Source organism: Macrotis lagotis, chromosome 1, assembly GCF_037893015.1.
Source record: "Macrotis lagotis isolate mMagLag1 chromosome 1, bilby.v1.9.chrom.fasta, whole genome shotgun sequence".
In the NCBI taxonomy this organism is placed as follows: domain Eukaryota; kingdom Metazoa; phylum Chordata; class Mammalia; order Peramelemorphia; family Peramelidae; genus Macrotis; species Macrotis lagotis.
This window is the reverse complement of record NC_133658.1, coordinates 358,426,072-358,442,260: the sequence shown is the minus strand read 5'-3', so window position 1 is coordinate 358,442,260 and position 16,189 is coordinate 358,426,072. Positions and strand designations below refer to the sequence as shown.

The 16,189-nt window shown below is 50.8% G+C and overlaps 1 protein-coding gene across 2 annotated transcripts; it reads right to left on the bottom strand.

Moving 5' to 3' along the window:
* Positions 1-716: 716 nt before the first annotated feature.
* Positions 717-15,902, bottom strand: E2F1 (E2F transcription factor 1). 2 transcript variants are annotated; one of them, XM_074212150.1, is made up of 7 exons: positions 15,221-15,902; positions 9,081-9,171; positions 8,130-8,349; positions 7,047-7,199; positions 5,080-5,194; positions 4,219-4,447; positions 717-3,840 (listed from the first exon to the last, which is right to left on the bottom strand). In XM_074212150.1, the coding sequence occupies exons 1-7, from the start codon at positions 15,473-15,475 to the stop codon at positions 3,590-3,592; spliced, it is 1,314 nt and encodes a 437-aa protein (XP_074068251.1). In that variant the 5' UTR covers positions 15,476-15,902; the 3' UTR covers positions 717-3,589. The 2 variants fall into 2 exon arrangements, with proteins under 2 accessions (XP_074068251.1, XP_074068252.1); XM_074212151.1 differs by lacking the exon at positions 15,221-15,902 and adding an exon at positions 14,531-14,595 and having other exon boundaries at positions 719-3,840.
* Positions 15,903-16,189: the final 287 nt, after the last annotated feature.

Below are 16,189 nucleotides of genomic sequence, written 5' to 3'. Positions count from 1 at the left end.
AGTTATTAGATCTGGAGGGATGGTAGGCCACATTTCCTGTCACCAAGGTGATTATGCTTTGAGCCTCAGTCCTAACAAGGGGATGAGGGAAGGGCTCTCAGGGTGCTGCTCCCAATTTCTGAGGACATCTCACTAAAGACCTAGGCAGGAAGTCCAAACACTCCTCTCTCCAGAACTCAGCACTATTGCAATGAAATCCTACCCATCCTTTAAAATCCAACTCAAAAGAAATCTCTCCCTGAAAGTGTGCCTTGATAAATATGCTTAATGCATCCACTAGTTTAAGCTCCATTAGACAGGGGACCTAACTAAACTTTGTATTGCCCCCTGTGTAATAGGCAAAGCACTGAACACAGCAGGTATTTAAGGTTTATTTATACAAGTATAGTAACAGCCTCATATAATGATAGTGCAGGGTTTGTAGTCTGGAATTATCCAAATCTTGTCTGACATTTACTGAGCCAAATGTGTGCTCCTGGTCAAGTCATTTAAACTCTCTGCCTCAGACTGTTCCCAAAACAGTCCTTTTCCTTAAGTACAGTTATGGCCGTGGATTCCCTATCAACTAATTCCTGTTATTTCCTATTGCCTTTAAGATTTAAACTCCTGTGTTTAACTTCCAAAGTCTATACAACTCCAATATTTCATTGCAGTCTCACTGGACATTGTTTTATTTAGAACCAGTCGAATTGATTTCTCTGTTCCTCAGCCTTGACAATCTTTCTCCTATTTCCACACCCCTATATCTTCCTCCCCCCCAAAGCCCGTTTCTTGAAGATGCTTTGGCATGAAGCCTTTGGGGTTCCCCCTAACTGCTGGTGCTCTTTCCCAAACTACCTTGACTTTAATTATATTTATATTTAAATTTTGTATTTATGCTGTCTTTATCTGCATATACTTGTCTCCCCATTAGAATGTAAGCTCCTTAAAGGTAGGGATTGTTTCATTGTTTATCCTTGGATTCCAAGCCCCTGGCCTTTGTAGGTACTGAACAATTAATTGATAATTGTTATGTGTACATGCATATATTCAGGTCTGTATCACCAGCTCCCTCTCCCTCTCTCCCATTTCTTCTTCTTGCTTTCCCTCTTGCCTTCTCTGTCTCTGTCTGTCTGTCTGTCTCTCTCTGTTTCACACACACCCAGACTCAAAGATACAGAAACTGGAACAGACAATGGAGGATTAGCAGCCTGACTAAGTGAGTCCCTGAAGAACAGCTTGGGAGAGTGGGGCTTACCTTGTAAGGTTCAAGGCATCTCAGAGCTAGCCTGGCCTAGAAGTTGGTCATTCAGTAACCACACTCCCAAAGCAGCTCCCTAACAGAAGGCTGGGAGCTAATCTCTAAATGGAGTAGGGGAGGGAAATGTGCAGTGACCTCCACTATCTTTCCCCTAGACCCAGAGAAATGACAGCTGAACAACAATCCAGACTCCCCTCCCCATCCAAAAACACAAAAGCTTACCCAAAACAGTCCAAACATCTTCGAAATATTTATTGAAACCAAAGCACAATAAGATATTGAGTTTGAAAGGCAAATCTGTGGCCAGGGAGAGGACTGGGTCCTATAAGCAGCTGGCCCACCACCCCAAAGACAAAAGCTGGCACTGAAAGTGCTGCCTCTGTCCCCACAGATCCTAAAACTAAGCCTCCTCCAGTTGAATAGAGAGCTGAGAGGACCTTGGAAATTGGAGGACTGGGGAGAGGTAGGGAATCAAAAATGTACCCCTGAAACTTCCTCCTTATCTTTTAGCTAGTACAACCATTACCTCCTCTTTCTTGCCCTGTCTAGGGGAGCCCCTCCCATCCCATAAAGACCCTGGCTAGCCCAAACTGTGTCCTTTCCCCTTTCTACTATCCAAATAGTGAAGTAGAATCTGGGGAAGTAAAGGGAAAGAGACAATTAGGCCTTGACCCTTGTAGAAGAGTTCAGTTAGGCCTCAGTGATGGGGGGGGGGGGTGGCGCTGCATCCCCAAAGGCTGGTCCATACCAGTCCAGGACAAAGCAGCAGAAAACTTGGGGAAAGAAACTATACCTCTCCAGTCCTCCCTCCAAAAAAAAAAAATGCCCTAGTCAAGCTTCAGGCCAGAAGCAAAGTATGAACCTGAGGCTGCTTTAGACCTGTGCTAATTTTACTTTCAACTTCACATGGTAGGAGTGGGGTAAGGGGACAAGATCCCTTCATCCTCCCTTAGAAGAGTCACTTCTTTGACTCTCATGTCTACAAACATATGCCTCCCATACTATGTCACTGCTTCTTTCACCAAGCTTTGACAACCCCTGCTTCTAATCCTGGTGCCCAAGCCGACGTTCCCCTCGTGCCTCTGCCCCAATAGCCCAGGATCCAGTTGCAGCTCCGGCTACAGTCTTAGAAAGCTGACCAATCTCTTGGTGCAGCCAATTCCCTCCTTCCTCCTCCTTTCACTGACATATCCTACTTCTTCTTTAGTCTCTCTTTGCTCCTGGTCTAGAACTTTCTCCTTCTTGCAATTCTGAATAAATAAATAAAATCAGACCTTGAAATTCTTGTACCCAGGAGACCCAGGGTAAAGTGACTACCCCTTTTGGACCCAGCCTGGCCCCTCTTTCTTCCTGACTGGCCTTCTGCCTCAGGTCCAACAGGCTGAGGAGGTCCTGTCCCTCTACTGCTTCCTTTGGGCTCAAATGGACATACAAGGGCCATGTGGGGTCCCACCCCACCTCCCCACAGGAATGCTGGTTCCCCAGCTCCCATTCCACCTGGGAAGTGGGGACTGGTCATTTCCAACTTCAATAAATAAATAAGTTTGCACACACTGCGTTTTAGTAAAGCTTTGCAACAAATAACCTTTTAAGACGACAAAAGTGCTCTCTCCATGCAGCCTGGCCCCCCAAGAGGCACTGTGGCCTTTCATCCAGCAATGACTGCTGGTTGGTTGGGGACGGATTCCTGGGAGGATGCCACTGAAGTCCTCTCCCCTGACCTCAGAGCCCAGGCGAGGCTCTGAGGACAGGTCTTAGGACTCAGGGCCTGGGAAGGACCACCAGGCTCCAAGACCTTCGTGTAGAGAAGATGAGCAAAAGTGCACTTGATGCTCCCATCACACAAAAGTACCCCCACCCGCAGTGGTGGCTCCCCTCAGGGACACTCACTGGGTCCTCTGACTCCCTCAAGGGGAGAACTACAGCCCAAGGAGGAAAATCAGATGTAGGGGGAGGGGAGGGAGAACTAAAGAAAGGGGAAATAAATTAGGTGGCTTTGGGGACAAAATCAGATCATTGGGGGAGATTCCCTGGGAGGGTGGAGAGTCCCTTCTGGGAAATCTTAGAAAGGATGATGTGGGGGAGAGGGAGATGGGTCTGGGGCTTTGAGTATCTCCAAGCATGTAGGAAAGGAAAGCTGGAATTAGTCCTGGGAGCCCAGTTTAGGGATCCCAGCCTGGTTGCACACAGGCTCCTCTCCACATCCAAGGACACCCATGCAGCAGCCAAGCTTCTCCAGGAGTCTTAACCCTTTTCAGGTGACTCCCGTCATCCTCCCTGGCACTCCCCCTCTACTCCCTGAGCCCCTTGACTTATCCTTGGGCCTGGGGAGCTTCCTGTTGCTTCCTGTCAGAAATCCAGGGGGGTGAAGTCCCCAAAGTCACAGTCAAAGAGTTCCCTGATGCCTTCTCCTTCCTCCAGACCAAAGTGATAGTCCTGGCCCTGAGGAGGGGAGAGGCTGATGAACTCGTCTGGCAGGAGGCTGGAGAAATCCTCCTTCACCTGTTCCAGGAGGCTGTCCACAGACACTAATGGGGACAGACGTCCATCTTCTGCCGAGGCTCTGAGGGATGCTGGGCTTGCCCGGGACAGGAGGTGTTCTGGGGGCAGAAGAAGCAGGGGTTCATATTATAGGATGTCCAGGGTGAGGAAGTGGTAAGGCTGCCACTACCCTCCCCTCTACTCTGGCCTGACTGAGAGAAGTGTGACCCATAGAAATTGCAAATTCTCTTCCCTCTCCAATCCTATTCAGCCTCCAGCCCCTATCCCCCCCCATTCTCCCCAAGGCAGAGGAGCTAAAAGAGTAGCCTTCATTTTGGTACTGTTGGCTGGTTGCGGAGGTCCCTGTCTGAAACAACTTCACCAGGAAAGATGAGAGGAAAAGAAATCCCAGAGAGTGGGGAAGGAGGATTTGTATTCTGTTTCCCCCACCTCACCTGGTACCTCCTAAAGGCCCCTCAGACCCCTGGACTACACACCTTGCTCACTGGTGAGAAGGGGCAAGCTGCCATCCTGTGTGGAGGCTGCGAGGGGGCTGGGGGGCGGTGGGGGTGGCTGGGGGGGAGGTGTGGGCTCCAGACTGAGGCCAGTCTCCTCGGGAGTCGCTTTGAAGGGACTCTTCACAGGACTGCATGCATCAGAGCTTTCCTCAGGACACAGGAACACGTCTATGGGACCTCGGCTGCTTTTCAGGGAGATCTGGAATGCCTGTAATTAGATTAGGAAGTAATGTCATTAGAGGCCCATGAACAGACCCTTCTCCCTGTGCTGGTTCCACAAGAGCAAAACAGTCTCAAAAAGAGCTGGGGGAGAGATGAGATGGAAAAAGCAGAGGGGCAACTTTAAAAACCACCTTGTCCAAATATAGACATGAAAGACTGCTCTGAGCCCTTTCCAGTTTGATGGTGCCCACCTTGAAGAGGAGACTGCAATGACTTAGGAAGAATACCAGTGCAGGCTGACCAGATCTGGTCTTTGCCTGGTCTCTAGGTCCCTGCGCCACCTTGGCCAGCTCATCCCAGACCAGAGCTGGTAAGGAGGTAAGAGTTTAGGATCTTGAAAGTAGAGATTTATCTTTCACAACATGACTAATTTCACAACATTTTACATAACTGCATATATATAATCTATATCGAATTGCCTAATGCCTTGTGGGGGCAAGGGAAGGAGGAAGAAAATTTGAAACTCAAAACTTTATATAAAAAATGAGTATTAGAAATTTTCCTTACATATAATTTTAAAAAAATAAATTACTATCTACAAGGGGAAAAAAGGAGTGGAGATTATCTAGGGGTAGAAAGGGGTCCCATCAGATTGGGCATGAAAGATCAGGGCTTTACCTCTGCGGGATCTGCTGCCTGCAGCTGTGTCTCAGGTGGGGCCTTAATCACCATCACCATCTGCTCTGCAGGGTCTGCTATACTGCGTAGGTCTTGGCAGGTCACATAGGCTAAGGTGCACTTGAAAGTCAAGGATCACGACATCTATTTCAAGCAAAGAAAATTCCCTACCAGGGTCTCCTAACCCTCTGGAGAAGCCTTCCAGAAAAGATGATCTGTTTGTGACCCAAACTTCTCCATCTACAGCCCCACAATCAAGCATACAAGTCAGGGCAGGAGAAAAGACTCTTAGAGAGAAACTTAAGAGATACAGGTGGCTCTAAAACTCTCTAGGCATTCAACCTTGGCAAAGCCACAAAACCCCTACAAGCTTCTTTCTCTTCTGAAAAATGGTGATCCTAACTCCTGTCCTACCTTCCTCACAAGGATGCTCTAAGACTCCAAAAAAATATCAGATATTTGAGCACTTAATGAGTAGCTTGGGGGAACATACATAATAGATATCATTTTAAATCACTTGACAAAGTTTTCTCAATTCTTGTGGATAAGATAGAGAGATATGGGCTATATGATAATAGATATGTTAGGAACTGGCTGGCTAATCAAACATAAACCAGAAGAAGGGTATATGTCCATGGGACTCTTCTGTTCCACAATGACTTGGATGATGTACGTGCTACAATTTGAGAATAACGTTATTTTATAAGGAAAGTTTAAAGTCTGAATGACATAAGAATCCAATTTCATCCTAACAGGTCATAGCAATGGAATTGAATAAAAATGATTATAAAGTCCTGCACTTGGGTGACTACCGAAGTATGGAATTAGAGAAGCACAGCAAAACAGAAATGTGTGGGGGAGGAAGACCTTGAGAATTAAAAGCATTGTATATGATGGGAAGGCAAAAACAAAATCTAATGCAATTTATCTTAAGTTTATGGGCATGGTTATCCAGAACCTAAGAGGTGAGAGTCCTACTACACTGGGGGCTTCTCAAGTCAGTCTAGACATGAATCATTTCTGGAAACCACATTTAGAAGTAATTTTGACAAATTGGGAGTACATCTAGAAGATGGAGACAAGGAGGAGAAAAATGGAGGCCAGGCTCTAAGAGGATCAGTTGAAAAAACTAGCCTGGAAGAAATCACACTTGGGAAGGGTCATTTAATAGTTGTTTAATCATTTCATTTCAGTTGTGCCTGACTCTTCCTGAACCCATTTGGGGTTTTCTTGCCAGAGTTATTGGAGTAGTTTACCATTTCCTTCTCTAGCTCATTTGACAGATGAAGAAACTTGAGGTAAACAGCATTAAGTGACTTGCCCAGGGTCACACAGCTGATAGGTGTCTGAGAGCAGATATGAACCCAGGAAGATACATCTTCCTGACTTCAGGTCTGGTACTGCCTTAGTCATATAATTGTTCCCTTCACATAACTAAAGATAGTGTCTGGTAGCCAAGACTTCCCAGAAGGCCAAACTATGATTAATGGTTGGAGATTATGGGGAAGATTTGAGTTCACTATCAGGAAGCAACAAGAACTATTCAACTATGGAAGGAGCTTTCTCATGAGATGCTAAGCTCATCAAAACTGGAAATACAAGGGTGGCTAAGTGGCGCAGTGGATAGAGCACCGGCCCTGTAGTCAGGAGTCCCTGAGTTCAAATCCAGCCTCAGACATTTAATAATTACCTAGCTGTGTGGCCTTGCAAGTCACTTAACCCCAATGCCTTGCAAAAACTTTTAAAAAAAACTGGAAATACAGAAGCAGAGACTGGAGGACTACTTGGCAAGGATGCTACATGGTGAGGTTCACACTTCAGGCAGGGGCTAATGTCTAAGGATGCCAGATAATATCTAGGGAGCTCCCTTCTAGATCTGGAGTTTTTGATTCTGATTATGAAGAATCAAAAAACCACCACCAGGTCCCTACAACTCCCACTGCCTGCTTGTTTCCCCACAAGGATATTGCTGATTGTCGGCATCTTCAGTGAGCAGTTTGAGCTGAACGGTGCACATCTGGATCAAGTCATCCAACTGTCTCTCAGCCTCCTGAAGATGATGCAAGTCCTTGGCTAGCATCTGGTGCTTGCTGGCGTTGACGGCTACAGAATGATTCCCCCTTGAAGCAGGGCAGGGAGAAGAGAAAGGTAGATCTGTGAGAGGGCCTTCCCTTTGCTCCCCCCCACCCCGTTTCGGGGAGCAGTAACTTTGGTTCTACACCTGAAGGAAGACAGTGGAGAGAGTAGAAGGTGGGACTTGGGGTTTCTTAAGCTCAAGGGACTCTGTCAATTCTCCATAACCATCTTCATCCAGTGTGGGCTTCTGAAGTTGATGAGTGCTACCCATCTGCCCCATTCTCTGGTCTGCCCGTTGCTCTTATTATTAAAGGTTAAAACTTGGGCTAGACCTCAAGACCCTCAGTCCTTGCCCTGCCCTGCCAGAGACTCAATGTGTGACCTGAGGCAAATCATTTTCCCTTTCTGGACTTCCCTTTCCTATCTAGAAAATGAAGAAGTTAGATTTTAATCTCTAAGATCCCTTTCTGCTCTGATTTTCTATTTTTGTTACTCCATCTCCCTCTCTCATTGTTGTTTTATTCACCATAATAATGAGCTAACATTTATATAGCACTATGTTATGCACTTTACAAATATCTCATTTAATTCTCACAGCTTTGAGAGGTAGATATGATTTTCATCCCCATTTTACAGTTGAAGAAACTGAGTCAAATAGAGGTTGAGTGACTTGCCCTGAGTCACACAGCTAAGAAGTGTCTGAAGCCACATTTGAACTCAGGTCTTCATGGTTTCAGATCTGGTCTCCTATCTACTGTTTCATGGCTCCCCTACCCCTCTGTTCTCCTGGCCTCCCCTTATTAAGGCATAGCCCTAGATTTTCTTGCCCCTCTATCCTTCCCTAATTATTGTGTGGCTGGGTACACAGTCTGGGTAAGGCAGTGGAGCCCAAACAAAGTTGTGCTGGGGGGGTGGAGGGATGGCAGGAGAACACCCAACCCCCCCCCAGCCCCACTTGGGACCTTGGCACCTACAGCCACTGGATGTGGTTCTTGGATTTCTTGGTGATAAGCTGGATGCCTTCGAGCACGTTGGTGATGTCATAGATGCGCCGTTTCTGCACCTTCAGTACCTCAGCTGCCCAGTTCAGGTCCACCACACCATCTGTGGACTGGTTCAGCAACTCCAGGAAGCGTTTGGTGGTCAGGTTCAATGAGGTCTCATATCGAGACTTCTCCCCTGGGGACTTGACACCTGTTGGCAGGAACCAAGGACCAAGGTTCAGTTCCCATATGCTCCAGAATGCCCCACCCTCAGACAATAGTAGGAGCAGGGAAGTTCCCTGAAGTATGATCTCCTGGGTCTGCAGGGCTGGAAAGTCACCAAGACCAGGATCCAAAGGGCAGCAAAGGACTGTCCCATTTCAAGGGCTCAGACACATTCTCCTTCTCTGTTCACAGATGCCTCAGGGCGTCACCCAGGCAGGAAAGCCCCCTATGTTGACACACCCTACCCAAGCTCTGCCACCAACCACAGAACTTCCTCCCAGGGCTGGGCAACCCAACCCATTCCCCGTCTGCCTCCCCTAGAGCCCAGACCTTAGACCAGGGAACTGGGGCCAGGAACCTTGTATTACCCTTTGTTGGACCCTACCTGGCTCTCCTGATCCAGGGCCCAGTCTACATAGGGATGAGGGGGTGGAAGAAAAGAGTCAAGTTTTCAAGACTCCCTCCCTCCCTCCATCTGCCTTTGACTCCTCGGAGCATCGGTCCAGGAAGGAGAACCAGGGCTTAGGAGAGAGGCCTCTTTCCACTCCCAACAGCACCCATTTATAGGGAATAGAAATAGAGAGAAGAAACCAGGGGCCCTGGTTGGCTCAAGTCTGGTGCGGGGACACTGGCTTCCCAGTGTCCTGAGCAGCCTACCCAGGGGGCCAGAAAGGGGAAGCTAGGCTGGAGAGTCTGCTGGGTAAGGAAGGCCCCTACCTTTGCCAGGGGGTCTGGGTCTGGCCCGGGTTGGCTGGCTGCCTTCAGCTATGTACTGATGGTCTGTTTCCAAGTCCAGTTTCCTTTTCACCTGCAACACAGGGGAGAGGAAAAAAGAGGCCTTATGAGGGACCCAAGGAGGCCCAGGAAGGGGGCTAGAAACCCAGGTCTTAAGGGATGGTGATAGGACTCCCCCAGACTTAGAAATAAAGCTGGCTCATCTCTCCTTTGATGGATAATCAATGATTTTCTCTCTGCTCCCAGAGAGAAAGATTTTGATGATGTTAAGAGTCCAGGGTACCCTAAGAACACACTAGACTAGGCCTGGACAGAACAGCAGGACCCCATCTATACTAGGCCCAGTCAGACCAGCCTGGGGTGACTCAGGAATCCCTGACAAAGCGGGATGGGCACAGGATGCAGCCCGAGCCCCTTCAGTCTTTTCACTCCTTCACTCCCCAACCCCTAAATGTGAAAGTGACTCTGGGACCCAATGTAAGAGGGGCCAGGGAAGAACACAGATAAGGACACCAAGAAACTTGTGTTTAGTAAGTGGAACTGTTTCAGGGGAAGGAATAGGAAAGGAAAGGGAAAAAAAGCAATCCCTGCCCTCAGGGAGTTCACAGTCTATGGGGAGAGATCCCTCTTTACCACAGAAAGAGGTGGGAGATGGGACATGAGACATTGGGGATATTACAACCCTTGGGGGGTGGGGCTTAGTATCCAGAAAGATATTGTAGGCCCATATCCCAAAAAGGTTTTTACTTAGCAGGAGGATGACAATCCTAGGGGGAAATGCATTGTGACCTTGCGCAAGTCATTTGCCTTTTCTGGGTCTATTTTCTCTTCTGTAAAATGAGGTCCCTTCCAGCTCTGACAATCTATGATTCTTGGCAGTATGGTATAACAGAATCTAAGGTCTCAAGTTCACGTCTCAGCTCTACTATTTGCTATATGACCATGGAAAAGTCACTTCACTCCTCTCTTGTCTTTAATTTACTAATCTGTAAAAACACTGCCCTAAATCTGATTCTGTTGGGGAGTTCTAGACAACAAAGTCGGGACCAGGTTTCCATGTCTCTTTGGGAACATATAGACACTTGCTCAAACAACAAAACACATTACCTCTGGACATTTCTCAGGCCCTACCTAAGCCATGACAGGAGGGGACTTGAAAGGAATTCTAGGATCCTATAATCAGAGGTGGAAGGGACCTTAGAGGTCAATCAGTCTACCTTTTTCATTTCATAAGGGAGGTAGATGATAGATGGCACAATGGATAGCCAGTCAGAAAGACCTGTCTCAGATACTTCCTACTACCTGAGTGTATCATGTAACTCTTCTCAGTCTCAGTTTCCTAATCTGTAAAATGGGGATGATAAGAACACCTACTTCACAGGGGTGTTATGAGGATTGAATGAGAAAATATGTAAAGTGTTTCAGAAACCTTAAAAGTGATCTAGGGGTGGCTAGGTGGTACACTGGATAAAGCACTGACCCTGGAGTCAGGAGTACCTGGGTTCAAATCCCGTCTCAGACACTTAATAATTACCTAGCTGTGTGGCCCTGGGCAAGCCACTTAACCCCATTTACCTTGCAAACAAAAACCTAAAAAAAAAAAAAGTGATCTAGAAAGGGGTGTCTAGGTGGTGCTGTGGATAGAGCACCAGCCCTGGAGTCAGGAGGACCTGAGTTCAAATCTGACCTCAGACCCCACTGTCTTGCAAAAAACAAATAAATAAATAAAAGTGGGGGGGTGATCTAGAAATACACTATTATTGTTGTTGTTATTACTAAAATTAACATAATTATTACTATTATTATAGATGAAGAAACAAATTCCATGGGTTAAGTGACTTGCCCAGGGTCACAAAGAACATTTCCCAAGGATCCTGGCCATCGTTCTTTTTCAGGAAGATTTTTCTGATTCCAATGCCTCACAGCCCTTCCTCCTTCAAGCCCCCATAGCTCTGACATTCCAAGTACTTCATTCTGGTCAGGTCCATGTCTAATTCCTACTATTCTAGACAGAGCAAGAGACAGCCCAGACTCATGGATCTAGACAGAAGTTGCCTAATCCAGTCCCCTAATTTTACTGTATGAATGAGTAAACTGAGGCCCAGAAAGGTGAATTCATTTCTCCATGGTGAGCCAGACAGTATCTGGCATCAGTTTGAATTCAGATCTTCTTACTACAGAATCAATTTCCTTTTTTATTACTAAACCAAGATGAAGAGTCAGATCTGGGTTCGAGTTATGCCTCCGATACTGATTCATTGTCATATAAACTCTCTGGGCCTCCATTTCATCATCTGTAAAATAAAGATAGGAATTTTTACCCTGTCTCCCTCAAAAGGGTGCTCTAAGGCTCCCCTAAGATAACAAAAGCCTCAAGTGGCAGACTAGGTTATACTAATAGGACACTTTGCGAATCTCTGAAGGATAAGGGAATCATCTTAGTGTCTCAGGAAGCTTGGAAGAGAAACAGAGCCAGGAAGTTCCTTAAATAGCACTTTTAGACATGAATGCCTAAATCCAGATATCCTTCTAGTGGAAACCCTTCCAAAGCCCTCCTCAGAGCCAATACAAGAAGGGACCCCACACAAGGATCTAAGCCACAGGTGGATATCTGCCCTGGAGCATGGGACCACCTCCCTAAACCACACTGTCTTTAATCTGTGAAATGGGAATATTCCCAAAGCCCAAGCCACCCCTATCTCAGAAGACATTCAAATGCCAGAACTGAGTCATTTTTCAGGTAATGGGGGACAGACAAGCAGATTTCAGCTTAACAGAAGGAAGGGATTTCTTAAAAAAATTAGCCCTACAGTGAAATGGGCTGCCCCCATTCCAGGCCCCTCATTACCTCATACTCAGACCCTGCCTATAGAGATTTACCAGATTAGGTCCTGTCAGTCACTCACTCTTCTCACAAATCTTCATGGGGCTTCAATCAGAACTCTGTCTATTCTAGCTCTAATCTGAGTATTCAACCATAGCTCCCCGTGTTCCGCTCCATATACTCTTCAATTCAACCAGACAGGATGATTTAAGACCCAAGTTTTCTCCATTCAGACTATATCTCACCCCTGGAAGTCCTTCCCTGCTCCCTCCCACTTTGCTTGTTGACCTACTTTCCTTCCTTTGAGAACCACTCCAAGGACCCCCAGACTTCAAGGCTCTCTCAGTTCCTGGACCACTCACAGTCTAGGCCCTATATATGTAAGCTAGACCAACTCCCTAGAGATACCAGTAATAATAATGATAACAATTCACATTTATATAGTGCTTTTAGATTTATAAATCACTTTATATACATTGGACCTGGAAATCAAAGAGACTTGTTGAAATACTGCCTCTAACATTTACTAGCTCTATACCCATGAACAATACAACTTGCTTAGCCTCAGTTTCCTTATCTGTAAAATGGGAGTAAATATTATGTGGCATAAGTTATCTCTGCAAAATTTACAGAAATATTAGTTATTGTTAAATATGGTTGATGATGATGATAACACTAAATCATAAGACTAAACAAAGAGAGAGGGCAATGAGATTCTGTAATCTGGGATGGTAAGAGAGCGTGGAAGAGAGCATTGGCCAGGGAGTCAATGCCTGCACATGCTCCCAGGGCTGACATTCCTCACCCACAGACACAGAACAGGTTTTCCCTCTGTGATGTGGTGATGGGAGGAGGCAGGGTAGGGCAGGGCAAGAGAGAATCTTGACTACTACACCAGCCACCCACCCACCCAGGATCCAAAATAAAAAATTATTAAGCATGGGTGGTGGGCATGTTCTCTTGATCAATCCATAATCCTCTATTCTAGACTTCATTCTAGTAGACACTTCTCTCAGAATGCATGTCCCCCTAAGCATAGGATCTAAGGCAATCGGGGCTCTTCTGCCTCAGGGCTCTAAGGCTCTTGAGTCTGGGTGCCTAGAAAATGGCATAATTCGGCTCTGGATGAATTCACCACAAAGGCCCTGAAGAGCAAAGGAACAGGGGAGGACAAGAAGGCAACATCCCTGAGCTCCAAATACAGGGGAGTCTCTCTTCTCCATCCCACCACACCCCCTCTACCATCCTAGTCTCATTCTCAGTCGGGAAGCAGAGAGATACCAAAATGGGGGTGGCCTCAAATAGTAGTGGCAGCTCCCCACACAAAGGCTAAGCACTGCCACCACCAGGAGGCCTAGTTTCTTCCCCTCTCCCCTTACTAGGCCCCCCAAAACAAAGGGGAGGGAGAAAAGGAGTGACGTCAGAGTACATCTAGAGAAGTCATGAGGCCCCAGTGCAACAGATAATACTAGGGAAGTGACCTGAAATAGCTAAGCAGTAGAAGTTAGATTAGAACCCAGCTCCTAAGCACAAATCTAGGGCTCTCTCCTCTATACTCTGTTGCCTCTCTGCCCCTGGAATGTAGATCCTTTCCCGGTTCAATAGGCGAAACAGGAAAAGCTGTGGAACCCACATGGCAGGGGCTGAGCTGGGCATGAGCTGGGTCAGCAGATCATTTGTGGGATCTCGTCTCCCTGACCTCCCCGGCTCCAGCTGAGCACCTAGGGCAGCCCAGGGAGGGGCTGCCATCTGATTTCAAGACCTTCCGTGATCTCTAATCCAAAAAAATCACAGCAGCTTCATTACCTGTCATACCACACACACACACACACACACACACACACACAAACACAGAGACACACACAGACACACACACATCACTGACCGGCTGCTAAGGAAAGGCCTAGATTTCAAGGAAGTTTTCTCAACATGTCTGGTAGACCTGCTGTGATTCCCTTTTCTCCGCATTCCCCCTAGGCCAAAACCTTTTTTTTTTCATTTTTCAGACAAATTCTGTTCGGGATTCTCTTCCTCCTACTGGGCTAGTGCAAAACCCAATAGCCTCACCCATGCCCCAGATACCCTTGGGGCAGTCCCTCGGAGGCCCTGGCTCCGACTCGACCACAGAACACGGCCCAGGAATCAACCTGAACAGCCAGTCCCAGACCCCCTTTCCCACACGGGTCTCTCTGGGGCAGGACCAGCCGCAGGGGTCCTAAGGCCCAGGAGCGGGGCCACCCCGAGGCCCGGTGCCTGCCTGCTGCAGGAGCGAGCCTTCCCTGGTCTCAGCCCAAGGGAACCAACCAGGTTCTACAGGTTCAGAAAGAGCCGGGGCGGGGGAGGGGAGGGGAGGGGAGGGGCGGCCGAGGGGCCGGGGGAGGGCAGGGCTTGCTCCCTCCCGCCCCGTCCAGCCCTGCCCCCGGCCCAGCCCGGTCACCCGTTCCCTCCCCCTCCCCCAGGGGGCCGGGGGCAGCCGAGCGAGTTGACTGAGCATTTCAGACGCTATGGCAACAAGCCCCTCGGAAATATGTGGGCAGGTGGAGAGGCCGGCAGATGGAGGGGGCGGCGGAGGGAGGGGATCAGCTGCCGCTCCGGGCGGCGCCCTCACCCCGATGGGGGAAGCGGCAGGAGCCATTCCCGCCTCGCGGAGGCCTCTCACAATCGGCGCGCCGCCGGGCCGGCCCGTGCCCGGGGGCAGAGAGGCGCCGGACCGCGGGCCGCCCGCGTCGGACCCCCGGCGGCCCCTCCCCTGCTCCCCCCGGCCCGGCCCTCGCAAGGAGCCCGCTCGTGCGGTGCCCCAGCCCCGTCACCTCCTCCGGCCGCCACCGGGGAGGCGGGTCACAACGCAGGACTTTGGCCGGGCTCGGGGCTGGGCCCCGGGGCCCCGCTCGGCAGCCGCGGCCGGGGCTCTCCCCCGGGCAGGGGAGCCGGTGCCTCAGAGGGCCGGGGCCCGCCGCCTGGGGGAGCTCCCGCCGCCGCCGCCCCCCGGCCGCCCTCCAGGCCGCGGCCTCCGGCCGGGCAAAGGCGCAGCGGCTCCCGGGCGCCGCGAGGCGGCCGCGGCCCCGCTCCGCCCGGAGGCTCGCTCTGGCGCAGACCCATCCGCCCGCCGCGGCGGACGGACGCCCCCCGCGTCCCCCGCCCCCACCCCGCGGAGCCGCCCTCCTGGGCGTGGGCTCTGCCTCGGAGAGCTGGCCGGCGCCCCCGCGGCTCGCCCCGGCCCCGGGGAGGCACGCTCGGGAGATGCCCGGGGCCGAGGCCCGGCGCCGGGGCGGGGGGGGGCGGGGAGTGCAGTAGTTACCGGAGGCCGGCCCAGGGCAGGCCTGGGTGCGCTGGCTCCGGGCCGGGGCGCCTGGGGCGTTGCGAACAGCAGCAGCTCGGCCTCTCGGGGGCCTTCGGCGGTGACGGGGACGGCGGCGGCGCCGAGCGGGCCTTCGTCCTGGGTGGAGATGATGACGATCTGCTGCTCCAGCAGCTGCAGCCCCCCGGCCCCCAGCAGGGCCTCCAGTTCCGCCACGCACGTGCCGCCCGCCCCGCCGCTGCCGTCCAGGGCCATGGCGGCTCGGCCGGCTCGCTCGCTCCCCGGGGCGCCGGCTCACATCCCAGGGACGGGGACTGGCCGGCGGGGCCGGGAGGGCCGGGGCGGGGCGCGGCCCAAGGCGGGGCGGGCTTCCGCGGCCGCCTCTCGGGGCCTATCCCCTGCCGGGGGCTTCGGCACTAAAGCCGGCTCCGGATCCCAGCTCCATAGCCCCCTGGCGCGGCCGGCCCCGCCGGGCTAGGGCTCCGGGCTCAGGGCCCCGGAGCGGGGCCGGGGCTCGAGCCGCTGGCAGCTCCGGCAGGGCCCTGGCCCATGCACGGCGCTGGACTCCGGGGCTCTGCGGCGATCGGATCCGCACGGCCGGACGGAGCCGAGGTGGGAGGCTGGAGCGCGGAGCAGGCGCCGGGGCCGGGGCCGGGGCCGGGAGCTTGTTTTGGTCTCTCCAGCTGATCCCCGCAAAGTCCCGGACACTTTTACGCGCCAAATCCTTTTTGCCGCGAAAGGGGCACGAGCCGGATAGCGGCGTTCCTATTGGCGGACCGTTCCGAGATTGATACAGAGAAGCGCCGGCGCCGAGCCGTGCCATTGGTTACGGCGCGCCGGCCCCGGCCTACGTATCCGAGGGGGGCGGTCAGCACGTCACCCACGGCCAATCACTGCCGAGAAAATGCGCAGGCTTTGTCCGGGAGGCGCGCCGCTGGGACGAGCGGACTCGGAAGCCTAGATGCAGCC

What these genes read in the sequence shown, in the direction of transcription:
- E2F1 (XM_074212150.1), bottom strand. Translation starts at nt 15,475, where the DNA reads ATGGCCCTGGACGGCAGCGGCGGGGCGGGCGGCACGTGCGTGGCGGAA. An exon ending in AGGCAGCAGATCCCGCAGAG is followed by an intron (nt 4,448 to 5,079) that starts GTAAAGCCCTGA and finishes ATCTAATTACAG; the next exon opens with GCATTCCAGATCTCCCTGAA. An exon ending in CCTTCTCACCAGTGAGCAAG is followed by an intron (nt 3,841 to 4,218) that starts GTGTGTAGTCCA and finishes TTCTGCCCCCAG; the next exon opens with AACACCTCCTGTCCCGGGCA.